Raw genomic sequence first — 25,770 nt, 5'->3', positions numbered from 1 at the left:
ACGCTTCATTACCTGAGCTCCTCATCCCATGGGTTCTTTGCGTGAGTTTCTGTTGGGTTTAGGCTCGCATCCGTCGCACTAGGACGGATGCGAAATCAGGAGTATATTCGAGCAAATGATCTTGATACCGAAAACTTGTGATAAAATACAAAAATCAGAGAAACTTCGAAAGCCTGAGCTTCGCCACGGCGCGGCGTCAGTCCGTTCTCATTCATACCTAAATTTAAAAAACCATCATAAGAATTGATGGACTCCATATGATTGATCGCCCGAGCCGTTTAAGATTTGAGTAAATTCCAGATGCTCTCCGAAATTAGGAGGCCGGCTCATGAGTGATGTAGTATTGAGGTACAGAGATTCGATGAGGTGGGCCGGGGTTCGGAGGCCATTCACTATCCATTGCCCTCTACGTCTTCATACTGCTTTCTGAAGCAATCTCCGACCGGGAAAAAGTCCCAACATCTTCGCTGATACATTTCCCAGACATACGTTTCTTGACCCGTATACTCCGTGTCTGGTTTGTTGATTAAATGCATCAAGAAGAACCTGCAAGGCGGATTCTCGGTCAGCTCTCAAGCAGGAACGATTTGAATACTCCCTGAAATGACCGGTCGTTCCCATCCTGAAAAGAGTCTACCGATGTTCTCCTAAAACTGAAATAGCTCGGACGCGTTTCCGCGAACGCGTATTGGCATGATTAGGGAAAAATTCGGAGCGGGAATCTGTCCGTAATCCGAGCAGGAAAGGGAGAAACTCACATGTAGTTTGCCAAGTTATGCTCCTTGGCAACGTGCGTATCGAAACCGTGGGGTACGCTATCGAAGTAGTCCTTCCCAATACCGCATATGAAGCAATTGGACTCCATGTCGTCGACAACGCTCTGCAGCTGATCACGGAGCTCTCCGAAAGCGTCGATGATCAAACCTGTGACCATTGGACGTTCCAATCAGTGAAATGTTGTGCTGTGCCTTACTCCAGCTAATCATTCATTCAGAGTATTGCCGGTTCGTCTCATTCGGAAAAATGATATTTCCGATCGCAGCAGACCGGGAAACGGACACCGGAAAGTCGATCGGTCTCCAGAGTCGACCCTGAACTACCCACCCTGGATGATAGCCAGCAGGATGACAATAACGAAGAAGAAGAAAGTGATGTCGAAGATTATTCGATAGACCTCGTAATCATCACCGTCGGGAGCCTCGATTTCATCTCCGATACCGCCACCGGCCCGCACGCCTTTGTACAGGTGGAACACGAAGCACTGCCGATCATTAGGAGAGAGAACAAACGTTACGACCCGGAGCATTAGGATTCTGATCAGTGGTGATTAGTATCCCTTTCGAAAGCGAGAATCAAAACGTGCGTCCCCAACTCTGTGCTTAATGAAACTGGAAACCTTGGTTTCGCGCACGGCTCCAACCAAGCGGCGCAGTGAGTTCAGCAATGAAATATGGATGCACTAGAGCCTGTCAGTCGAAATCATATACCGTAGCCATGCTGTGGCATTTCTGGGTGACTTCGTCATCCTCTTCCTGTACGTAGAACTTCCGGAAGAACGTGAACGCGATGACGGTGTACATGTACACAACGATCGTGAGGAGCATCACTGTCAGGATAAGTTGTTTGCCGTTGTGTGTTACCGACTGCAGGATTGTCTTCAGCGACGGAATGCAGACAGCAACATCGATGAGATGTCCGGCGAAGAAGAAGTAGTTTATATTTCCGAGCAGCGAGAACGTGAGATACCACGTGTTGTACAAGAAAGCCTGGAAACGATCATCATAGAGATCAGCATTCATTGTCGAGAAGCTCCACTGGCATCTCGCCGAAATAGCAGGGGAGTTCATCTGCTGCATTACGCTCCGCAATTCGATCGATTTCGAAATTCCCACCTGGTCGGTGATGGTGACACCAGCTTGCCAGATGGTGTATCGCCAGTCGACATTGATGCTGAGGGAACGATGGAAGAATTTTTCAAGGAAAAAACTCTCTCAATTTTTCTTCTTTTTTTTTCTTTCATACATAGTATCCTATTTCACGGGACTCGGAGGGGAAGTCTTTGATTCTGCAAGTTCACGCTCGATCGACTACAACTCACAATGAAAGTATTCCGCTGGATTCTTCTTCGCTTTTGCCTTTCCTTATGCCGAGAAGCTTGCTTAGGTGTTCGACGTCGAAAGTTTCGCTGTACTTTTGTTTGACTCGTTTCTTGACGAATTTATCCCAATAGTTCACGGGAAACGATGGCGTGGATATGACGAGTCGATCCCATCGCGCTTTTAGGTCCTCATCGGGTGGTTCTTGCGATATATACAAACCTTCGAACTCCAACGCGCGAGCGACATCTTTCTCGCGTTTGAATATTGCCAGAGGTACTTTGAGATTGTAGTGAGCGATCATCATGCAGATCGATATCAACGAGTGGATTAACGCCATCGCTCGCAATGCCGGTTCCGCATGGTAGCCTCGGAGGAAGTCCCCCATGATGACGTATTCTTCGAGTTCCTCCTCCTCCTCTGAACTTCCCGAACCTTCCTCGCCGGAGCCGAGCAATGCGTCAGTAATGTTCGATAAGAGACTCCCAGAACCCTCGCTAGAATCATCGTCGTCGTCATCGTCTGGGAACATGGAGCGCTTGATCATCTCCCCGGATCCGTCCATATCGTCGTCCTCGACAGTCGTGACCTGATCGAGGAGGAATCAATTATGAGGACCGCATCCCGTGGGAGGGAGTTTGATTCGATATCCATTGCCCGGGTCATTGGCAGCCATCCGGTCACTGACCTTGTAGAAGAGGAGCACTGTATTGATAAGGAACGCCAGAGCCAGCGCCACGTATTTCATGGTGTAGAAGTTCCTCGCCAGGAAGGACTTTGGAAGAAGGAACATTTTCGAGTTATGAGGTGTTTATATAAAGGTAAAAGATGTTTTCCTCTCGTGTGTCCTCTGAATGAGACGAGATCTCGAGCTCTAGGCCTCGAGCCGACTGAGAGACGGTAAGTCTGAGACGGAAACACCTACCACGACCTTCTGGCGAACATTCGCAAGCTGGAATTTGGCTGCATTTCCACGCCCGCCCTCATCTTCGGCCTTAGCGTCGCCGATGATCGTGGGCTGAGTGGACATCATCGCGTCGATTTGCTGCTTCTGCAATTCTTGCTGGATCACTGACGGTCGTTTCGTTTCTCTGGAGGGGAAATAAACGGAAGATAGATGACCATCGAGAAGAGTTACGCGGCGGATGCCACCGTGGACCAGCCCCAGCTCGGTATAGCATGCTGTGAACAGAATATTCGCGAAACGACATGGAAGGTGTATTTATGGGAACGAGAGACATAGAAATATTTGTGGGAACGACGCTACTAACACAATATCTTTCGGCGGTTCGAGGCTGGTAGCCGGTGGGCCAGACTCGCTAGGTTGAGCAACATTGATTTGGGAGCCCTTCACGTCGTCCTTGTTTCCTTCGGGCGACGTCAACGCCTCAGGCGCGGCTTCCACTGCCTTGAGCCTATGCGTTGATGGAGTAATAATCTCAGTAGCATTCTCGATTTTTCTCTCTATAGGCTCTCAGGAGAGCTTTCTCCACAGAAACTCAAGAAGCGGAGCTGAACTCATGCGGATAACGTACTCGTCTGCTGACAATGAGGATTCAGGTGGGGGAGTTCCGGTGATCGAAGGAATAGCTGCGGGAGCCTCTATCGCCGGCGGTCCAGGTGTGGCGGAAACGATCGGCATTCCGAATTTATTCAATTTCACAGCTGCCTTGCCTTCCTCGTCTTCCTGAGACGCCAGAATTGGTTTCCCGGACATGAGTCTCATTATGAAACCGCATATGGATCTGTAATGCAGAGCGGTTCTATCTAGTCAGCGAGATTGGTCGACGATGTCCCAAGGACCCCTCCGCTGTCTTCCCAACCCCCATGGTCTCGGGTTGCTCGACCCCATAAGCGCTTAGAGGAAGCATCTCATGTCATGGCCTCGATTCGGGTCGGGTTTCACGTACTTGATGAAGAAATAAACGAGCCAAACGGAATACACGCCGCCATATAGAATTCCCTTCACAACGCCGACGGCTATCTCCGCTGGGGGTTTTTGCTTCGTCTTCGCCAATTGGGCCTTGAGATTGCCGGGCGTCAGGAAGCTCAGCAAGCTTAAAAGCTGAAGCCACAACGACCGGAGACCGCCTCTCACCAGTGGGACGAAACCGCTGTAAAGAAGAAAAACGGGAATGCTTACCGTTGGAGAGCTCACGGTAGAGTTGTTCCATTAGGTATCGCGTCCGATCAACCCATCAATAGTCTCCTTATTATCTACATATGTAAGAGAGGGACCCGGTTCAGGCGCTCATCGCTTCCCCACGGAATATATCCGTTCCCTCGCGATCGCGTGGGCTTCCAACGATGTGATCTCCGGACACCGCTTGTGGTCGTTCCGAAATTCCCATAAGGCTCCGTCGCTTTTGTAATTCACCTCTCGTAGGTGGTACACGTAAAACCAACTCGCTGAATGATTCTAGAGCCTATGTGGGCAACTCATTGAGAGAAAATTCAACTCACGTGGGTCTTTCTTCCTCGCCTCCCGCGTAAACGTATTCCTCGGCCTTCGTGGGCGGTTCCTCCTCTTCTTCGTTCGCGATCGTGGCCGCGTGCTGCATTTCAAATATGGCGTCCTCACAGAAGTTTATGAATAGCTCGAGTTTCTCTTTGTCGCCGCCTTCTGTTACGATACTGTAGAAGAACGCCTTCTTGGATTCTACGATCTGGGGCTTTTCCCATTGATTCTTCACTTCCTCGGCCACCTCAAAGTAGACCCGCTCGATTCGGTTGGCGGAACCCATAATCTCGATACGACCCATGAACGGCTCGAAGAATTTCATCAGCGTCGAGCAGCCCTCGCACATTTTGGCGAGACGAGGCTCGTTGGGCATGTGCTCCGACAAGTTCGTCAGGAGCACGGCGAGATTGAATCCGATTTCCTTGGACGGACCCAAGAAGCGGTCGGAGAACTCGCGGTAGTCGACCATGTTGTCGAGGTTGGCCTCCATACAAGCCATCATGAAGTCGATTTCCTCGCTAGAAGACAGAAACCGAGTCAGAAAGAATCGAAGACGTAAAATATGCCCACCGAGGTAATGAGTTAGCTGACAAGCAGCAAGAGTCCCCCGAGCGCTTCAGACAGGTCGAGAATTGGAGAAGAACTCACGGTTCGTAAATTTTTTGCTGCTCCATCGCTTTCTTGAAATCGCTATAGGCGATCCATCCCGAGTTTTTAGGATCCATTTCTTGGAACGATGAGCTGCCTGTTAACTCCTGAAGCTTGAGGAACATGTCGAAAAACTTCAGAATGAGTTCGACATTCGTCGACGATTCGGCGAGAGTGTCGACCATCTGTTTCCCGATGGTGCCGTTCATGACATTGCCTTCGAGCATGGACAGCATCATTGTGACCATTTCCTTCAGTAGATCGAGAAACTCTAACAGGAGGTCGAGTTGCGATGCGCTCTTCGAGAGCTTGCTCTGCATGTTGGCGAACAAGAATAGGAATCCACCGACAGCATCCCAGAGACGGGAATGAGCCAGGGCCTGTTGATTCAGGGAGCAGGGGCCCTGAATAAACTCAGTCAACGAGTTGAAAACCTGTTTGGCGACTGTGATAGCTTTGCAGAAGTTCTCCTTGCCCTAGAAAAAAACAAGCGGGTCAATCAACGGGGAAGTCGAACCGATGTGGCGATCAGAGGCCCGATCATTGAATTGCCTCTGGCTCAGGAGCCATGCTGCACTCTCGGTCAGAATTAGCGTAACCGTCAACTCACAGGAGCGTCGACGAGTTCCTTAGAGGAATAGTACCAGAAGAAGTCCATGATCGACTCCTGCAGGCGCAGGAGATAGTCGACGGTCGAGATAACGATATTCACCGTGACCGTATTTCCTTGCTGAGTTCTCAAATAGTTCTGGAAGTCTAAATTGTGACCTTCACAGAGAAGTTGCAGGAAACGGAACAGGGCGCAGGTGAACTCCGAGTCGTGCATGTTTTTCTCCGCAGCAGAACCCTGAGCCCCAACACCGAGCCCTTCAGCCTTCTGATTTCTCTCGAACGCGTCGAGATTCAGAACTCCACACGAGTTCATCAAGGCTGCGATCGACGTGAAGAAGCCGACATCTTTCTTGTCCTTCAGATGATTCAACATACGCTGCAAAATTTTTGATCAGGTAATAGGAGCGAGTTTCGCGCCTGATTTGTTCCAAGCCCGAGTTCCGGCCCGGGGGCCAAGTCCACGAATATCGTTCAGGAAGGGAATAGCGCACCGCTACTTACTGTTTGCACGTCCGCGTTACCGCCTTTCAAGAGGGAAATTCCCAGTTTCAAAGTTTTGAGAACCATGTCGCTCTGATGCCCTTTGCAAGCGGAGATGTAGAGGAGAGCGTTCTCGGCTACACCGCGGTCGGCGAGCCGAGCTTGTTGGAAGAGAAGTTTCTGTTTCTCGAGTTCCTGTTCCTGGAGTGAAGGCTCCTCGGCCTCGTCCCCTTCTTCTTCCTCCTCTTCGGCGCCCCCACAGCTCTGACTGAAGATGTAGGCGTACAACATGTATAGGTCATCTTGCCCGATCGCGCCGCTGTGTTCGGTCGTAGCCGCTCGGGAGAAAGTCAGAACCAGCTGCGATAGGGGATCGTTTCTCGGCTCCTCGGACTCTTGATTGGCGGACGAGGACGTCTCCTGACCCTTCTCGGCTTCCTCGAAAGTTGTGGTCAAATCCTCGATGAGTTTCTCGTGACCGGCGTTCTCTTCCTCGAGCCACATCGCTTTATAAATGCTGAGGAGGAGATTGATGCAACGATGACGAGGCAGTTGGTGGAGAGATACCTCCCGGAAGCAAGCGATAACCGCACGTTTCCTCTGCGTTGACACCACGCTTCGATAGACGTCCTTCGAGGACGATTGCGGATGATCGATGACGTGCAGGCCATACAAAACTTTGGCCATATCGATAATTCGGTCGACGAGCATCTCTTGTGTTACGACTATTTCTTTTTCCTTCTTGTTGGCAGTCGCTTGAACGAGTGCTTGTTCCTCATCGAGTTCATTCTTGTTGCCGAGCTTCGAGTAGAGATAATGCTGCCAGCTCATGGCGTCCGTCGGATCGATCTACAATTCAAAGAGAAAAGTTTTCCTCGTTTGCCAACAATAATCAGCAGGCCATTCGAGTCGATTTGCGCAGGTCGAGAGCACCGGCACCAACCTTGTCTGGGAGGGTCAACTGGACATTCACGTACTCCCGTATTGCCTCGTCGTTTTCTTTCTGAAAGTCAAGGTATCAATTGCCTTCAGCCAATATGCGGAAGTTCCTCCATCCTGACCCTCATCGATCAAAAGTTCGGAACGATCTGCTTGAGAAAAAAATACGTTTCATGTCTGAGATGGAAGACGGCTCTCACATTGAGGAATTTCTCCTTGGTGTGCTGCACGAGCTCCTGTTCCCGACCGGCGAATAAGTTCAGCCCGATAGGCAGAATCCGCTTCAGGCAGGCGACCATCAACGAGGCAGCGACCTCTTTTTCCTTATCGCGTTTAGCGTCTCGCTTCTTCTTTTTCTTCTCCTTCTTGCTGGCCTGAGAGCCCTCGGAAGATCCAGATGAGCCCATCGACTGCATGATCGGCCGGCCCTTCGTGGCGGCCGAGTAGGGCATTATAAGAGCCATGTTGTCGATCTCGTAGGTTGAAATGAAGTTTGCCTCCTCACGTCGGAAATATTGCGACTTGTTCCACATATTGAACATATGCGCGATCAGATTGTAGAGAGTTTCGGCCATCTTATTGTTCTGTTTCAGCCAATGATTTCTTTGGAGATCAATGTATTTTATCAAAAGCGGATAGAACGCGTAAATGTCTCTCGTGAGCAGGGCGTACTCTTCCTGCAGCTGATTTTCGATTTCGGAAGTGTCCTCTGCGCTTGACTTGAGGAAAGCTCGCATCGATTCTTCTTTCTTGAATAAAGTATCCATTACACCGAAGATTCTCTCTGTCAACGGCAACACGGTGTCGCCGAGCAGTTCTTCCGAAGCGTTGATAACAATCTGTCCGGCGTGGGCTGGGAAAGAATAAAAAGTATAGCATACGTTTTCATCTCGACCTGAGAGCTTCCTCGGAAGCCGACCCTCAGAGCTCGACGTTGGAAAACGTTCGGTGGAACGGAACGCAAAAACGCGTCATAAATCGATGACTGTACTTGAACAGTATGTACAATAATCATATGAGTTGTGAAAACTCGATTCTGGACCGCATCATTTAGCCCTTTTCCTCGAATATTCCTAGCTGCCGAGGAATCGGGAATTGAATCGGAAGGAGGAAGTGAAATTTCACGCTACCTGCAATCGTGATCATCCAAGGCGAATCGTGCACGGCTACCGTTCGCTTGAGAAGGTTCAGGATGCTCCTAACGGCTTTGTTCAGGTGCTCAGAAGTGACCATGGTCACGTGATGTCCTTGAGCGGACGGCGGTACGTTGTCGGGGCCTTGACTCCACCAGAGGGGCAAATAGGCCGACAGCATGGGAACGATTACCTCAATGATATGTGGCTGATCGACGTAACGGGTATTGCTCATGACGAACTTATCCACGTTCGCAATAAGATCATCAATGTTCGGCATTGAGCTTTCGAGCTGCGCCATGACAGCCTGCGCCTCGAGCGAGTGCTCCTGCTGCTTCGAGTGGATACAGTGTGGATTGAATTTGTTGTAGGCGGGCTCGAGGAATGCGACGGGGAAGCAGGCGGCGAACGCCCCGAGACAGTTCCCGTATGCGGGGCGGTGGCGATCCATCTCGGCTCTCACGAAAGATTTCCCCTTATGCAGATCCTGTCTCGTTCCCAGCATGTAGATCGCATTCAAAATGCGGTAACAAGCCACCTGGACGTCTTCCACTGTTGGGGTGAAGGACACGATCAGCCTTGATGGTTCCCCGTAAATGATTTTTATGCCTCTCGGTGCCGTCCATGAATCATCATATATGTACATACTGCCCCTGGAGTGGATTTTTTCGGCCACGATTATGGCCGCCCCGCGGACGCGCTACGATACTTACGCAGCAGATCGGCTCCGAACTCGTTGCTTGCCAAGTGATCGAATAGGGCCGTCAGTACGGGGATCACCGACACTTGTATGTAATTCAATGACGTCGACGTTTTCAAGTGGGTGCCTCGCAAGTGGGTGTAGCGTCCCGTCTCGAGATTCTTCACCGTGTTGTCGAGATCGTCAGCCACGTTGTTGAAGTAGGTTAGAATGGAGGTTTTGACGAGGTCAGGACAACTCTTGGCCACCGTTCGGGCGTCCGTGGCCCTGCACAGAACTTGCAGGCACGACACGGTCAATTTCGTTTCGCTCCCAAACACCACGAACTTTGAGCGGAAGAGTCCGGCGAGTTTGCAGAAGAGCCTGAAACCGAATAACGAGAACGAATGGCGTTTTGGACTCGGTCTGCGAGATTTCGCGCGAGTGTTTTTTCCTCTTCCGGCTCGTCGTCGTAAAAAGAAACTGCGAGGAGTCTGACGAGCTGTGCGGTCGGACAGAAAAGAACTCGGAGCACGGGTTTCTTCTCTCGTTCCCACCACGAATGCGACGAAGCGCTCTTATTTCCCGTTTCTGGGAGAAAACAATCGATGGGAAACGTACTTAGCGACCATCTCCTTTTCGCGGACCGTAGCCGTTCCGACAATACTGGTTGCCGTGGCAGCTTGGAGGAAAAATTGCCTGTGGGCAACGAACAATCGATCGATGAGCGGCAAGACGACCTTGTTGAAAAACTTCACGTCCTTGGAGTGCTGGCGGAAGGAACTGCGTCTGCTGAATGGCAAGCTGGGTCTGAGCAGTTTCATGTGCATCGCAGCCGCGTCCAGATACTGGATGAGTTTCTCGAGTAGAGAGGTCGCGAATCGGACCTCTTGTTTGGTTGTGCCCAAACCCTCTTCGTCGGGACGCCTCTTGTCCTTGCTGAAAAATGGGGAGTTCTTGACGAACGTGCGAAAAAAAAGCGAAACGAATGCAATCGGGATGAAAGCTCAATATGACGAAACACGCTGTCCGCGGGATCGAGACGGAGATCTCCGCTGCTACCTGCGGAGAAAGGGATGAGATCGAGGGCAGACACTCACTTTGCGATGCGGTAACCTTCGTATTGGAGGAACTTAAGTAAATCCTGAGCGCGGTCCCGAGTTTTGTATTTTTCCTGATCGGTTAGGAAATCGTACGGAACGAACTGCGGATTGATTTCTCCCCCGATCGAGTCGAGCTGACGCTTCACGCCGAACGCCCAGATGTCATGTGTGTTTTCAGCTATGCGCTCCATCAACACCATTTGATCTTTGGTCAGCGTCAGACTGGACAGGTCCACCGGGCTCGGCGCGTATTCCAACGGATTGATGCAGTTCTGGAATTCGATTGATCTGTGTGGATAATTTCTCCCGATTCGCATTCTAAGTTCTGCTTCAGGAGACAAACCCGAGATTCCGATGGTCTGGAACATTCTCAATCAGATTCTCGCATGAGATGGGAACAACTATCTCATAGGGGCGTCCCGACTCACGTGAAAAATGGGTCCTGTTGACCGCGGCTGGTCTCCGGGCTCTAGCCTCCATCCTATCGCCAGAACGGCTTTGAGTAGGTCCCGGATCGGCTCCTTGTATCGTTCTTTCTCCCACTCTTGGAGCAGGTTATAAGGCTTCAGCCGGGGATGAGCGCGGAGCTCGTCACAGAATCTCTCTCCGTATTGCCAACCCTGCTCCGCTTTCCGGACTGCCCACTGCTCGTGATAATGCTCTGAGAACCTCTGTACGATGTTCTGGAGATCTTCCGAGAGATGGACACTGCGACAAAAAATATAGTGTTTCCAATTATTTCCCTCCTCAGTGATCATGTTGATGTAAGCTGAAGCTTATTGATTCGGGACGATTCGCCCTTGAGCAGACCCGCTCCATCTGAATCACATACTAAATTCTAGCAAATGAATGACGGCTCGACGTTCAAGGTATCCGAGATAGCCGTTTTGTTCGCGGCACAGGTGAGCGATTTTATAGGGAGAAAATTCTCAGGTTGGGGTTCTGCACTGAGGTTTGTGCCTTTGTAGAACGAAGATGCTCGCCCCGAGTGTGCCGCAAAGAATATGCGCGAATAATGTACAGGCACAGCCAGAGTTCTCAAATTCCTTTGGAATGGAGGCGGCTCAACTCTGGATATCACTGACGATCGCCAATCGACACTCGGAGGGGCTCGACCCGGATTCATCGGACTGGCTTTGCAAACCACAATATCTCAGTCATTCTCCCGATTAAACCACATGTAGCTCCCGTTAAACCACATGTAGCCGCAGGAGTCTGCTCATCCTTCGAAAAGGAAAACAGTGTCGTCTGTTCAGCTAGGCACAATCCAGCCGAGATGCGACCGCGGTCCTAAGCACGCGGTGAGAACTGCGAGTACTCGCGAGATGGATTTCAACTCTCCGTAACGGAACTCTTCCGCGGAGCCTGTACGTTGTCCGTACCGTCCCCAAAATTAAATGTATGCGATTACTTTCGCAATTAGGTCCTCGGCCTGCGAGCGCCACCGCTGTCTCGGAGCTAAACCAGGGTCTTCGCCCTCCGACGTCGCTTCCTCATGCATTAAATGCTCCTAGGAGGTCTCGTTTCGAGCTTCGTGAGACCGAAAGCCATTGTATTATATAAATACGCAGTCTTTTGGAGAAGACTCAGTCTCCTGAACCAGATTCCTTCCAATAGAATTGAAACCGCCTATCCCTTCCCGCACAAGGTGCGCATTGACTACAAATGTAAGAAGAAACTTACTTGTAAGTATCGAGTGGCGTCGGTGTGTAAATCGTAGGTTTACTTCTGTCCCAATCGTCCTCCGTAGACTCGGTGAGCGAGTAGTCGGGAGGCAAGGCGCAAGCGATCGCGGTCAAGCAGGGCAACGACTTCGAAAACAACTCTGGATCGTACTCCATTTTGGAGAGCGAGTCGAATATGTTCGAGAAGAGAATCATGGTCAGACGACGCTCTTCTTCCGAAGCGATCCCGTATGAACCTTGGCCGCAAGAATAGTATTTGTTACAACGTTCATAATGCAACATCAACAGACGGAGCGCGACAGCCGTATACTCGGTCAGCTGAGAAACGTCCACGGTCAATTTACGCAGAAGTTTCAACAACATCGAAGGTTGCATCTCTCGGGTGAGCGCCACCAGGAAATCGGAAACCATTTCTCTCTGTCCTTTGGTGAGGATCTTGACTTTCGAGAGCCGATAGACTGTTTGGAGGACCGCATCTTGCAGCGAATCGAAGTTCTCGGCGTCGCGATAGAAATGCGAATACTGGATCAACATTGGAAGCACCGAGTTTCCGATGTAGCGATTCAGAGCCAGGGCCATGTCGCTCTGGATGTTGTCGTCCCGCTCGAGCATGGTCGCCGATCTCAGATCGGGCAGGAAGCCGTTCTCCAGGATTCGGTAGAAGATTTCCTGCGTTTCGACACCGTAAACTCTCTCAAGGAAAAGCGCGATGCTCTGTTTGTGTTTGGGATGCAGGCCCGCGGGCAAATCGGACACCAGCTGACCGTCTTTGTTTCGACGCGGGGTCCGCAAAGTGAATCGGAGACTCAGAGCTCCGATAAGATCGTCGAGGGGAACTAGGGAACGCAGGATGGCTCTGGCGCGAATGCATTCGTTCTTGCCCTGAGCGATGGTCGCTGCGTCCGGAGCACAACGACCGAGAAGGTCGACGAGGGCACAGTAGAAATTCAGGATGGCCGCTCCCATGTCGATATAGTCCTCGTCCTCTTCCTCGGTGGGTCTCACCGGCAAACCCTGCTGCTCTCGGGTAACGGCGATTTCTTCCGACATCCTTATCGCTTCCTTGATCGCTTCCAACAGTCCTGGGCCTTCGCCGCGAAGCGCCGGACCCAAACACTCGGGTCGTCGGATCAAGAGTCGGATGACCAGGTTGGCATTCTCTTCGACGGATTCCCCGTTCACCCAAACACAGAACCGGAGGAAGTCCAAGTATCGTTCACCTTCGACCGGATCCCATCCCACATCGGGGTAACCTTTGTCGACGAGTTCTTGATTTGATTGCAGACCACAACGAGATAGATAAATCGCGATTTTCTCGAGATAATGTTCTCGTAGCGCCAACGCCAATTCCGAGTTCTCCATGAGTGACGAGTACGCGACATCGAGCGGAGTGGATCCCCGGAGAGAGGGCCGCGCTGAAAATTCGAAAAATGCTTCTCTGACTGATCTAATCGTGAGACTGGAAATTTCTTTTCCCTGCCTGTAGCCAGAATTGGATTTGACGCTTGATCCGCTCATGAGAATGAATAATTGTTGATTAATTGTTCACGGATAATTGAAAAGAAGATCAAGGATGCGTACACAAAAGTATGTTCGAATTCTCGAGGAGGAAGTCGAGATGATCGAACATGGCCTTCTGGTTGACTCGTCCCGTTCGACAGAAGTAGCACAAGAAACGACAGCAGGATACGACCATCTCGTGCGACGTGTCCTTCTCCTCGTGCTTCTCGCCTTCTGTCACGGCGGCGGCCGTTGGTTGTTGAGTCTGAGCTCGTTTCCCTAATGTGTTCACCATCACGTCCATGACGTTTTCGTGCACACTCAGAATCCGAATCAAATCCGGATGCTGAAAGAATATTCTGTTCCTCACGAGCGACCACGAGGACACTCTCATGATTTCCTCCTCTTCCGGTGACATTTGGACCGGTAGCAGCGCCCGGATTTTAGTTAGATTGCCGAACAGACTTATCACGTCGGAATGGCTTTTCTCCGAGATGATGTAGGTCTTCTCCAGTGATTTGATCAGCTGAAATGGTCCCCAAGTCTCGTCTGAATGAATAATCAAGGAGAGTTCGGTTCTCATGCATCAGGGAATAATTGTTGTGACTGACGATGCCTCACCTCGCCCACAGCGTTGTAGATTCTGAGTAGGAGATTGAACATCTGTCGGATGACCTCTCTGTTCTCGATCTCTTTCCGCTGAGCCCATCCGACAACGGTTTTGGCGACTTTCTTGATGAAAAGCTCCTCGTTCAGGACAGCCTTCTCGGGTTCCGGTTCTGCTTCTGGCTCTTCATCTTGGGTAGTGGACTTGACGAATTTCACGATTCCGAGAAGTTTCTGCGCAACGGTTGCACTGCCGGCTTTGGATTCACCTTCGGCGTCCTCGCTGGCCGCTTCTTCCTCGGCAATGCATTTCTTCAAACGAAAGATGAGCTCGTCGTGGAGATCGCGTAAAGCCGAGCGGATTTCCTCCCCACATGGACAATCGTCGCCGGCTTCCTCATCGAGATTCTTGAAGTTGAGCACCGTTCGCATCTGCTCGATCGGTTTGCATCGGAACTCTCTGGTTTTCTTAGCGGCGATTGAAGACGGCAAATCGGATTGCTTGATTTCAATGTATCGGCGGAGCTGATCCGCTTGGATGTCTCCGGTGAACTGATCCGAGAAATTTATTATCGATTCAATTCGGTGCCTCAGCTGCAGGTCGAGGAGATGGTGGAGTATGTGGCAGAGCTGCAGCTGCACGCCTTCGGCGACGTGCATGTCTGGAATGAATGCGAAAAATTTCAAGATTCCTGTTCTTGGTTCGGAGAGGAGATGGCTCCCCATGTTTTCCGGATGTCCTCGGAGCGACTCACCGATGAGCCCCACTTTCTTGATCACTTCCCCGATTGGAGGAACTTCGGTGATCTCGCGGTCTGGCTCCTCGACTTCACCGAAAACAACGGGATCCAGGAGCTTCAACATCCAGGCCAGGTCCGCGTCGTCAAGGAGCCCGGTGACCAGAAGTTTATCCGCGAGCTTCAGCAGCGGCACGAAGAGATTTTCGTTGCTGCCTCCGATCGGATCACGGTTGGGCTTGGAATCCTTTCTCACAGCATCCGCTAGACCTTCCATGACGAATTGGCGCAAGGCGTCGTGTGGGAAGGTCGGCGTATGGAGGTCCTTGATGGAATCGACAGTGGCCCTTGAAGAACGGAGACGGGAGGATAACTCAGTATGGGGAGCTGAGACACTCGACAATATCCAAATCCGGGAATCTCGTGGGCGAGAAACGGCCGGCGATAAGGAAAGGAGGAAAACTTTCTTACGAGACGTCAGAGAAGGTCAGTTGCGGTCGGATCGATATGCACTGCAGGGTCTGGAAGGAGTGCGCGACAGAAGAATCCTCATAGAAATCCTTGAGAGTTGAACCAAGAGGAATGATGAACTCGGTTTGCGTCAGGGACATCGAGTAGGCGTGGAACTCCAAGTGAAGCGCAATCAAGAGGTTGGTGAAACCACATCTCAGCGGGCCGGACATGTAGGCCGATTTGATCGCGTACATCAACTGTTTCTCATCCACATGGTTGCAGATGATGTGAGCTGCTCTCTGATTGCCCTGGTAACAAAGAGCCTCATAGAGCGCCAACGAGCCCGCATGGAAGTTCGCGAGCCGGTCGTGTTCTATCAGCTCCAAGACGTCTATACAACGATCCTCCTCGGGTATGTGGACGGCTAGCATCGAAACATGGTCTTCCACGATTATGGACCAGCCTCTGATTTCGGAGAGACGCAGAGCATGAGGTCGCAGGTTGAAATTGGGAACTCTGGCCCAAGAGAACGGCTGGAGACATTGAACTCGGAGCCGTGGCGGACACAGGGGCTGGAGACTTTTCGCTGTAGTGCGCAACAAAGCGGCGGACAGCGGCAGCGTCGAGGGCGTGCGGCCGAGCTCGAACTGGAACACCTCTTTGGTTGTGGCTTCGAAAAATACGGCCGGGAAAAGTTTTGTGCCGGGCTCCATCTGTAATCAGCCAGTAAGCCGATTGATCAATAGTTCGGAGGACTGGAATAGTTCATGATCTTGTTCATGATGATATCTTAGCATCTTGTCCTGACCTTGAACCTTGTCTTCGTTGGTTTCCCGTCGGCAGTGAAGGTCAAAAAACCTGTCGATACGTCGATGTGACAGCCGACGTACATTCCCTGATTAGTGGCCCCTCTGGATGCACCATCTCCGGATGCGTTCTGGACATCATGTAGAAGCTGACCCGCGCAGACCATATAGGAATTCCTCCGGTCCAGGCTGAAACCGATTTACAGATTGATCCCCGTGTTCATAGAGAGGGTCATGAAGCGAATACGAGTCTCGGTAGCGGGATATTTCTGTCAGATCTTAGCTCAGTCCACACGAATGATCGGGGCCATGGAACATCATCACGTTATCAGCAAGAATAATCTCAATCAAACACAAAACTGAATGATCTTACATCTCTCTCACGCTGCCATCGTCACCGAAGCCATGATAAGCGACTTTCCGTATTTTTTGGAGGTCAAAGACTGTAATGAATCAGGATTCTTATTGAACTATTCTCGTTCCTGAGATCTCAATAGCTCTTGATATACCCTACAAGGCTCTTGGGATCACCTTTGTCGAAGTACTTGTACGCTGTCGTGATCCAGCCCACGTAGACGTGCTGAGGATCTTGACCCGGAAATATCCGGCATCCATAGAAATACTCGTGACAATATTCAAGACACTTTGGATCGAGACCGGCGCCGCCCTCCTCGTGCGGTATAGGCCCGTGCGCCATAGACTGTCTTCGGGTGCTTCCTTGCCGTGAAACGCCTCCCGGAACTTGGAGCTGACCTCCATTTGAACCCGCGACCGATCCTTCAACGATGCAAGGGGGGAGTCGTTACGTGAGAGTCATTCTCCAGAAGGAGTTCGCCGAGCTCCTTCTGAGGAGCTCGATGCAAAACTTTATGGTCGCGTGACATACCTGGCGAATGGCCGCGTATCGACGGCTCCCTGATGGTGACGGTCGGCGGAGGACTTAAACTCACAGGAGGAGCAGGTTCCATTGTCGGAATATCTTTGTTTCGAGAGAAAAACTTGAAAGGGCTTTTGCCTCTGGCTTTCTTATCGTGGGGATCTTGGCCTTTGGCCCGGAGTTCCAGCTCGCTCAACGACGGGATCATTGATTGGTCCGAATCGACGCCTTTCGTGTCGAATCCGGGCGTGAGCAGTCCTCCGGCGGTGTGATCGAAAGAAGAGGCTTTTGTCAGAGCGCCCGACCTAATGGATTTCCTTCTCGGCGGAGGGCCTTTCGGAAGCACTGGAGAATCGGATCCAGCCCCCTCTGGAGCATCCTCTGAGTAGGCTCGCTGGAGATCTACGAAAAGATTTCCGTTCGTATTGTGCTGGAAGCTGCTTATGCTCGATATCTGTCACGGCTGCTACCGCTGTATTGTGACCCACCTTTCACGTCCGACATGCTGAAGCCACTTTGCAACATGTGTTGCTCCAGATTCCCCGGTGGTCTGACAGACTGCTGCGTCCTCGGATCTGCATGAAACATGACCTCGTGGTGCTGTTTCTGACGATGTTGCATTTCTTCCCACTGACGTTCCTTTGCCGAGGCACTGAATAATAGAGAAAATAAGATCGTGGCTCCCGTCCCTTGCAGTCTCCTCACGGCCCCCGATACAAGAATCGAGGTGGATATTCCCTGAAACCTACTCGATGAATTCCTCGTGGCACTGGATCGGGAGACTGAGCCGCAAGAATTCATAGTTTACTTTTTCCACGGACTCGAACAATTTGTGGGTGATCTTCATGGCTGGTGGAGCTTCTCCCCTGGAAATCCATTTGATTCAAGTAAAGCCGCCATCGGAGAGTCAGGGCTAGATCACCGAGCGAGTGGGACACAGGTTCCAATCAACGTCCCGTATTATCAATGATTTTGGTCTCTCTTCGGAATCCTGTGAGTAGATTTTCTGAGATATCGTTGCGCCACTTACGCTGGTGGAACTCTGGTCACTTCCACATTAGAAACTTCGGCTTCGTCAAAGTTGATAAAGATCGGGTCGTCCTTATTATACCACATCGACAGCTGGCGGTTCATGTTCACGCAGAACGGTTGGTAGCCCTCCTGGAGACCGCACGTGGTGAAGTACTGGAGCAGGTTCACGTCGTGACCCCAGACGAGACGAGCTCTCTGACCGATGCCCAGGGTGAAAGCGGGCACGTAACCGATGTCTCCTGGAATTTCGGAAAAGGCCGCTTCCCCGCCGAGAGCATCGAGGAGGAGCTCGCCGTTCAACGAAAACGAGATGGTCTTATCGTGGAGATCGAGCATGCAGCCGATGACGTCGCCAACTGCCCATTGACGTCCGTAGGCTTCGCTGCCGCCGGCACTATTTTTCAGGCCAAGTAGACCATCGTAGGCGAACGAGTTCTCGTCACCTCCAAGCTCGCAGGAGGGCAAAAAGTTCACTGTGGCCCAACCGACCTTCATGGGTCCCGGTGTCGAAACCTCGAACTCGAAATACCACTTCCCGGATGTGACGGCGTACGTCTTTTCCGCGCGCAATGTTCTCGAATTCAATTTGGCCAATGCAGCGTCCCTGCTCTGGACCTGCTGATCTGTGTCTCCCGCCGGAGGTTCCAGAACATAGCCGTAGGCTAGAAGAGTCTTGACCGTTTCTGCGGCAGTATCCGTGTTGGCTTTCTTGATTGAATCGTCGACGTATTTGTAGGGAACGAGATGTGGGCTGCGTCTGGTTTGGAAGTCCTCGATGATTCCGTAGGTCCATCCTTGTTGGATCCTCTCCCGCGACCAGACGTTATGCGTGTTCTCGGCGAGCAACTCCACCAGAGCGTCCATCTTTGAACTCAGCGTTACCTGAGACAAGTCTAGAGGAGCCGGCTTGTATCCGTTAGGTTGCATGTACGGGCTGAACGTAAAAAAAATATCACGATTACCGGAGGCCCGTCTTTAATCTCGGCTTAATTGGGCGTGGAAGGTCTACGTATAGCCGACGACTAGAGACTAATTGAAGCTCACTCGTTGTGGAGTTTCACCGTCCTGATCCTGCCGGGCGGAGTATCCATTGAGACGTGATACCCGAGTGCAACCACGGTCCTGGAAAGGGTTCAAAAACCTTGTCAGACGAGGAAATCAAATTCTCGGTAATCCATATTCTCATGGACCGATATAATTCTCCGAGAATCGGAATTAGTGGTTCTGTCGTAAAATGTCTCACTTGAGGGTATTCAACGCCAGGAGGATGTCGTATCTCTTCTCAGCCATGGGCAGCCTCGAGAATGGAACGAGGCATGGATGAAGCCACTCGTCGTCATCTTTCTCTTCACCCCAACACCATCCCTCGTCGACTTTGCGCATGGACCACACTTCATGGATGTTTTCCGCAAGTTTGTCGCGCACCTGCTCTATGAACGCGGGCAGGACCACCTAAGATAGGCAACGGATCGAGCGATCATCAACTGCGGAATGATCCCCATTCTTGCTTCAAAATAGGAAACCCTCCTCGATTTGTGTATACGAATATCATACATAGGTACGTATATCGATTGAATGCTATTCTTTTATTTTGAGCTGACTGAGGGCTGCGAGTATCAGCTATTTAGAACGACAGGGCTTAGTTCTTCAACTCACAGTGGCTGTTTCTACGGGTTCCGGTACGAAGGCCACGTCTTCAACGGACGGTTCCGCCGTTGGTCCCTGATAGATGCCTTTGAAAAGGTCCCCGAACATAAAGCAGGGCTCCACGGTGAGCGCCTGCCGCGGCAGCAGGACCTCACATAGTGCCGAATAGCCCTCTGGAGGTCCGTATCGCAAGCGACCTTGGTCCCCACCGAGCAAGAAGCGGCAACTGCAAGTTCGGCGAAATTGTTTGTCAAAGGGAAGCTAGATATTCACAAGCCGCGTCACATCGGTTTTCGACTCGCAGCACCCACCTCACTTTCGCCGAAAGCGATATGACCGGGTAGAAGAGGCCCTCTAGGTTGAAATCCCTGAAACAGCCCTTCACTTTCCGACCGTTGACTGTGAAGCTGATCACCGGGACGTTCAGGTCAAGGATACAGCCGATGACGTCACCGCGTTTGATGAGAGGACTCTCCTCAACCGCGAGAACTTCATTAGCCCGGCCTCCGGTCCATAAACTACGGCCGTCGAAGCCGTACGAGAAGAGATCGTCTCCGACCCCGTTACCACCCCATTTCGATCCTCCGCCTGGATAGGGCACGTAACCCGCTGTCGATGCCCATCCGATACGGAGGTAGGGCTCCAGATGTGAAATCGTCTCTTGATAGTCAACTTGAGCTTCGAAGTACCATCTCCTGAACATGGCCGAGTTTTCTATCTTGCACACGTAGATATTCGGTCTCATGCTGCTGACGTGGTCAACAAGTTTTGTTTGAAGTAGGAGATCGCGACCCGGCAGCAGATTATCGCAGATGTTGTTCTGAGATGAACGTACCGCGATTCCGTTGCCGGTCACGCAAAGGGAGCAGAGGACGTCGAGCACCTTCGGGTCGCGGCCGTGCTTTTCGAGCAGCGAGATAATCACTTTAATGTGATCGGCTTTCATGATATTCAGCGCCTCCGGCGAATCGATCAGGACGCAGTGTAACACATCCAACATACCTGTGGATGGATCGGAAAATTGAATGACGAGCCTTTGAGAGGAGATTTTGTATCAGCTCTCGTTCAGTCAACTCACCGGTTCCTTCACTCGCTTGTTGACTCCCGAGTCTTCCAAAGAGCCAATCGAGTCGATGGGGCTGGGCGAATTGCGCGCAATTTGTGTGATTCCCCTTGATGATACAAGCTAACAGTTGATAGAGGTAGCCGGATATTTCTTCCCAGTTGGGACCTCCCTCGCCCGCAAGAAGGTCTTGTATTGCGGCTTCACTTCCGCCAGCAACTGCGAAGTTTCCGGTAGTGATGGCGTTGATCTTGTCGATCGTGTCGAGCGTAAGGTTCAAGATTCCCTGGAAAAAGGTTACAATATTCCCAATGTAATCGCGATCTCAAAAGTAACAGCTCAGAGCAAGCCATCGACATATTCGACGACTCTCTACGGAGTAGAAGTATAATGCCGTTTCCGAGGTCGCCAACGCTTGCGTGGACAGTCGAAAAGCACCTCTTCTTGGAAGAGATCCTGCCGATTCCTGAGTGCTTTCAGCTTGGCTTGTTTCTCCTCGTGTTCTGAATGGGCAATGGAGGAATAAGATTTGGCTTCAATTTTTTCCACATCATAACATAGCACAGATCATCCTGACCGATTCATGGAATCAATATCGGACGTTTTTCCACAGACCTATGTCGTCTTCGGGTTGAGCAAAGTAATTTATCAAGTCCTCGAAACACAGATTCATTTCTTCCTGGTCGAATGACTCCAGAGCCTTCGCTCCCATGGTCGCCATAGCGTCTAAACTCCTGAGGATGGTATAAATTGGTTCGGAATTCCTCTTTTCGCTCCCGTTATCCTCTGTGGAATGGAGTTCATCGCCGAAATACGAACTTTATGAATTTGGTGAAGAGTGAACCGCATTTGCGAATCACGCGCGCCGTTCTCGCCTCTTCAACCTGAGCCCTCGAGAATTCCAAACCGTCGTCCATTTTGCCTTCTTCTGACATGATGACCTGTTTCTCCTCGACCTTGCCTACACCGCGCTTTTTCGTCTCATAGGTCTGCGGGGAGCAACTCAGATTAATGGTCTAGTGGGCTAGAGTACCTGGCCGCTAAAGAACACGAACCATGCTCCGACCCGCGTCCCAGGTAAAGTATGAATGACGAATCCAATGCTTACCTTATACGAGAGCCAGAGGCTCGTTTCTTGGTGTTGGATGAAAAATGTAGTGTCTCCGTATTTGACGAGAGGGAATCCGAGCACTTCTTCATCTTTCTCATCGATTTGAACTTTCTTGTCGTCCTTGTCTTTCCGGAGCCAGAAAGCCGTGCTCGACAATGTAGCCTTCTCCGGTGGTACGAGGCAGACCTCTTTGTCCTCGTTGAAGGACAAATATTGACCTGAAGGAACCGAGCTTTTCAACTACTTAACAGCAATGAAGTGCTCATTAAGATCGAGGGTGTGAGTCAGGGGGGTTCCTCCTCTCTTCTGTCTGATCGGCGAACCCCCCTCTCGTTCAGTCGATCATCGTGATTCAATTCTCTGATGCGAAGAGATTCCCTGGGACTGCTCAGGACTGGGGATCTCAGTTCCTGCAGCAGCCCGCTCAAGGTCACCGAAACTTCAATCGTAGAGGTCCGATGCAATCCCTACGACCCACGACCGCCGACGGAAGCAGCTCTGCCTAATGATCTAAAAGTCAGGAATGTACATTCGGCAGACGGAATGAGAGAACGACGCTAAGAGACAGAAAACCCACACTTTCCGACGGCAATGCACCTGGTGACCTTGAAACTGGTAACTTTATCGCCCCCCCCTCCCGAGCTGGCTCCCCCTGGGTTCTATTCGGTTCGCTTCGCCGCTCTTTCCACAAGGTTACGCGCTTCGCGAATTAGCGTGCCACCAACGGAAAGCCCGGAACATACCTGTTGTGATATGATGTATTCTCAGAGGGTTCTCCCAATTGATAAAGGCTCCGGCCCATTTGGTGCGCACCAGTTCGAGACGCCACAATGAACGTGCCTGGTTCAACACAGCACCGCCCTCGTAGACGACAATGCTGGAATACGATCGTCGGTCGCTTAGAGTTCCACACCCCGGCATGCTGCGAGTGTATTGCGAGCTCTAGCTCTCAATTAACTCACTTCTGACCCGGCTCCTCGGTCCAATTCTGAGGTATGGTGAGACATTCGTCACCCGAGTGATAGAATCGTATCACCTCGCCGCCGAAGACGTATCCAACGTTCTTGGTTCTCGAAGCGCCGGTTCCGAAAGGAGCGACCGGCCAGTGAGTCAAATGGAAGGATGCGTTCACGATCGTGTTCTCCCCCTCCTTCGCGGTGTGCTGCAACGGGAATTGGGCTAGGCTCGCGGGGGAGCTCCAAAACTCATACAATAAAATGTTTGGACTCCCTGGAACATCGATGGAAGTTCAGCTCTGATATCTGATCCGTACCAAGTATCTTTCTGTCGCAACAGACACCAGAATAAGATCGTCCCCCACCCGGACTTTTTCTCCCTCGGAACGTTGCTTCGACGCGGGATGAATCGTCCACCAACACGCTTCACCTGCAGCATAGTGAACAGAATTATCGATCGGAACTTCGCTGATGGATTCTCGCGGGGAATATCCCTGCAGATAAGTCCTCCCATGTGCTCACCTTCGGAGTGATTCTGCAAACCGACGTCGAAAGCCAGTTTGTCGTTCGAAGATGATGACGAAAGGCAGGCAAGGTACATGTTGCTGCTCTGATGTCGCAGAAGAACGGCGTGACCGTAGAGGAGGGTGCGGTGTCCCGACTGCGTGCTTGTGCTCTGCACGGTAAAGATCGAAACAGTGAATTTAATTCCGGGAATGCTTTGTTTTCGTTTGATTCTCCAAGAATTATCGAAAGCGTCTTGAGTTGATGTGCGAGAAAAAGTTCACTCACGGATTCACCGGAATTCGTCGCCGTGACCATCTCCTGCAGCGCTCGGACGGATAAGGCTTGTTCTATGACGAACACGCAGGATAGCATCGCGGGTGGGAGATCTTTGTCTGCTATGTTCTCCAGATAACAATGCCGGTTGCCGAAACCTGAAGTTTTCCAATCTCGGTATAATCCATATCCGATCCTGGGAAACCCGACCGGCGAAAGGGAAGCGCTATCCTCTGATTCCGAACTGGATCTTATACCGAAAACGCGGGCCTTCCCGTCTGTGCCACACGCCCAACCCTCGATAGAGGGTGAGGTGCGTGTCCGACTCGGGACCGGGAACCGCAGCTCCTCGAGTATGACCCACCATGTTTCCTAGGTCAATGAGTGCAGTGAAAACATTGACGGCCCTCCCCCGAATTCCGAGAGCTCCACACAAGCGTCTCCCTCCGGAATCTTCCGACCGAATAGTACTCGAGGAAAAGACCGGTCCTGATCTGTGAAGAGCATATGATCGAAGACGCCAAATATCGGAGCTTCATGATGGTTTTCCGTCATGACTAGGAGTGCGCGGTTGGGCTCGAGTGCCCAGTCAGGCCAAGGGATGTTTTATCCAAGACAGCGTGTTATGGTCCTTCATGCCCCCCGGGTTCCCGAGCGGGCTCATGACAACAGAACTGGGAGCCGGCACTTCTGGTTGATGATCGATCATAACTCAAGATATGGCCTTGAGATCAAGAAGCTTGCCAAAGGACCATTTCTCTTCCACAACTATCTCCACTCAAGGCTTAGTGCTTTCAAAATTCCATTTTTATGCGATTTATCCGTGGCGTTCTTCATTGAAGTATCCGGAATCCCCGCAGACTTGGGCGAGCGATCGCCCCTCTAAGCCTTGGGGAATCCTCCGAGAATCCAACGATCGAGACGGAACCGAATCCGAGTTTCATCGTTGTCCGTAAGGGTGTTTCGGTTCCATTCGCACACCGCTGATAAGCATACTGACAAATGATGATACGGTTGTCGTTCGCATCTATTGTTTTGAGAATTCATTGCAATACGAGTCGCTTCCTTCTATTCGGGTCAAGCCGGAGCGAGTTCAGCCACGGGCGCTGACACTTGTCGGGAGAGAGAATACCCATCAAGACCACGGAATTCCTAAAGACAGCTCGTGAATCAAATCATAATGCCTTAATGATTTCCCCTTCCGAGTTTCGAACCCTCTCGGGTCCAGGTCGATCCGCTTCCGATGCAATCGATCGAAGTTGCCCCTCACAGCTATCGGGCCATTCCGACCAAATCATTAACCTCAGGGCAGCTACCTTGACGGAGAGTAAAATAGCTTTTGCTCAACGAATGTGTCTATTGTGGCAGCATAAATGCTGTGGTCTGAGACGGTCCGAGACGGCGACCCGAGCGCTTGCTGCTCTAACCCGGTTAGGCTTATGCCGAGCTTCTCCGACAGCGGGCCTCACGCTTCACAGATTCGCCGTGAGCATATCATGTCGTCTTTAATGTACTCTTCGAACTATGGCGTTCGACGTGAATTTCAAATGCGACAGATGATAATCGCCGTGCGTTCTTTCCATTCCAGGAATACCGACTGGATCATTTGCTTCCGACAGAATCGACAACATCTGCGGTCCGAGAATTTCGAACGCTTATAGATTTCGCTCGACGAAGTCTCCCCGAGGCATCGGCGACAGCCACCATTTTTCTCCGATTGCCACAGAGCATCGTTAAGAAACTCACCCTCGGCAGCGAGGCAGACCCTGGTTCCTGTAGCTGTACATTGCAGGCACACCATGTCATCCTGAAAGCACCGAAACTTTAGATCGATCATCACAATCACACGGCGCACCGCACTGAGATTGGAATCATGAAATCCAAAGCTTGTTCTCGATCGATTCCGCATACCGTCCGGAGGAACGAAAGATCATCCTGCTCCGAGGAAGCGCCCTCGGGCCCTTCCGCCATTATTACTTCACCTCCTGGATCTGATCTAAGAGCGGGAGCTCGCGCTCAAACACGGTTTCGCACTCTTCTGAGCTCTCTTGGTAAGCTCTCGCCGCTTGGCAGAGCCCTCTCATCGAAGCTAGTCTCCTACTCATAAACAAGAGCAACCCTAGGCTGCTAGTTTCATCCCACCCTCTGGCCTGTGCGCATTGAGACCAGATTTCACCACGTACCGTTCTCAAGAACGAGATGTCATCCTGCTCCGGGGACGGCTCGCCGGGATCCGCCATGGCTCGACGCGGGAATTCACTCCACCGACTCTTACTCAGCTTATGGACTCGTTCACCTAATTCAAGATCGGAAGCTACCTAGACTACAAGTCAAAATGGCGGAATCGACTGGAAATGCGCTCTGGG

At 51.3% G+C, this 25,770-nt stretch overlaps 1 protein-coding gene across 1 annotated transcript; it reads right to left on the bottom strand.

Moving 5' to 3' along the window:
* Positions 1-392: 392 nt before the first annotated feature.
* Positions 393-25,375, bottom strand: RyR (Ryanodine receptor). The gene is made up of 50 exons (XM_029112865.1): positions 25,316-25,375; positions 25,151-25,211; positions 23,417-23,562; positions 23,147-23,300; positions 22,942-23,054; positions 22,631-22,830; positions 22,412-22,545; positions 21,666-21,886; positions 21,377-21,546; positions 21,173-21,291; positions 20,996-21,060; positions 20,573-20,843; positions 19,806-20,496; positions 19,504-19,720; positions 19,091-19,299; positions 18,892-18,969; positions 17,846-18,781; positions 17,565-17,681; positions 17,304-17,467; positions 16,825-17,217; positions 16,470-16,715; positions 16,312-16,381; positions 15,941-16,127; positions 15,151-15,845; positions 14,698-15,026; positions 13,958-14,604; positions 13,418-13,862; positions 11,835-13,251; positions 10,580-10,859; positions 10,149-10,423; positions 9,670-9,987; positions 9,083-9,432; positions 8,367-8,921; positions 7,437-8,089; positions 7,241-7,300; positions 6,319-7,146; positions 5,816-6,193; positions 5,206-5,681; positions 4,560-5,075; positions 4,007-4,210; positions 3,632-3,841; positions 3,368-3,511; positions 3,022-3,187; positions 2,785-2,871; positions 2,099-2,685; positions 1,893-1,950; positions 1,488-1,766; positions 1,105-1,261; positions 759-924; positions 393-546 (listed from the first exon to the last, which is right to left on the bottom strand). Exons 1-50 carry the CDS (start codon positions 25,373-25,375, stop codon positions 393-395), a joined length of 15,456 nt encoding a protein of 5,151 aa, XP_028968698.1.
* Positions 25,376-25,770: the final 395 nt, after the last annotated feature.

Source organism: Galendromus occidentalis, unplaced genomic scaffold, assembly GCF_000255335.2.
Source record: "Galendromus occidentalis unplaced genomic scaffold, Mocc_1.1 scf7180000077530, whole genome shotgun sequence".
Classification (NCBI taxonomy): Eukaryota; Metazoa; Arthropoda; class Arachnida; order Mesostigmata; family Phytoseiidae; genus Galendromus; species Galendromus occidentalis.
This window is presented reverse-complemented; position numbering and strand designations above follow the sequence as displayed.

Bases quoted from the DNA above. Each gene is read 5' to 3' on its own strand.
- RyR (XM_029112865.1), bottom strand. From the start codon at position 25,375: ATGGCGGAAGGGCCCGAGGGCGCTTCCTCGGAGCAGGATGATCTTTCG. The intron at 13,863-13,957 runs GTGAGGCATCGT...GGACCATTTCAG, and splicing joins TCTACAACGCTGTGGGCGAG to CTGATCAAATCACTGGAGAA. The intron at 10,424-10,579 runs GTGAGTCGGGAC...ATCGAATTCCAG, and splicing joins CAACAGGACCCATTTTTCAC to AACTGCATCAATCCGTTGGA.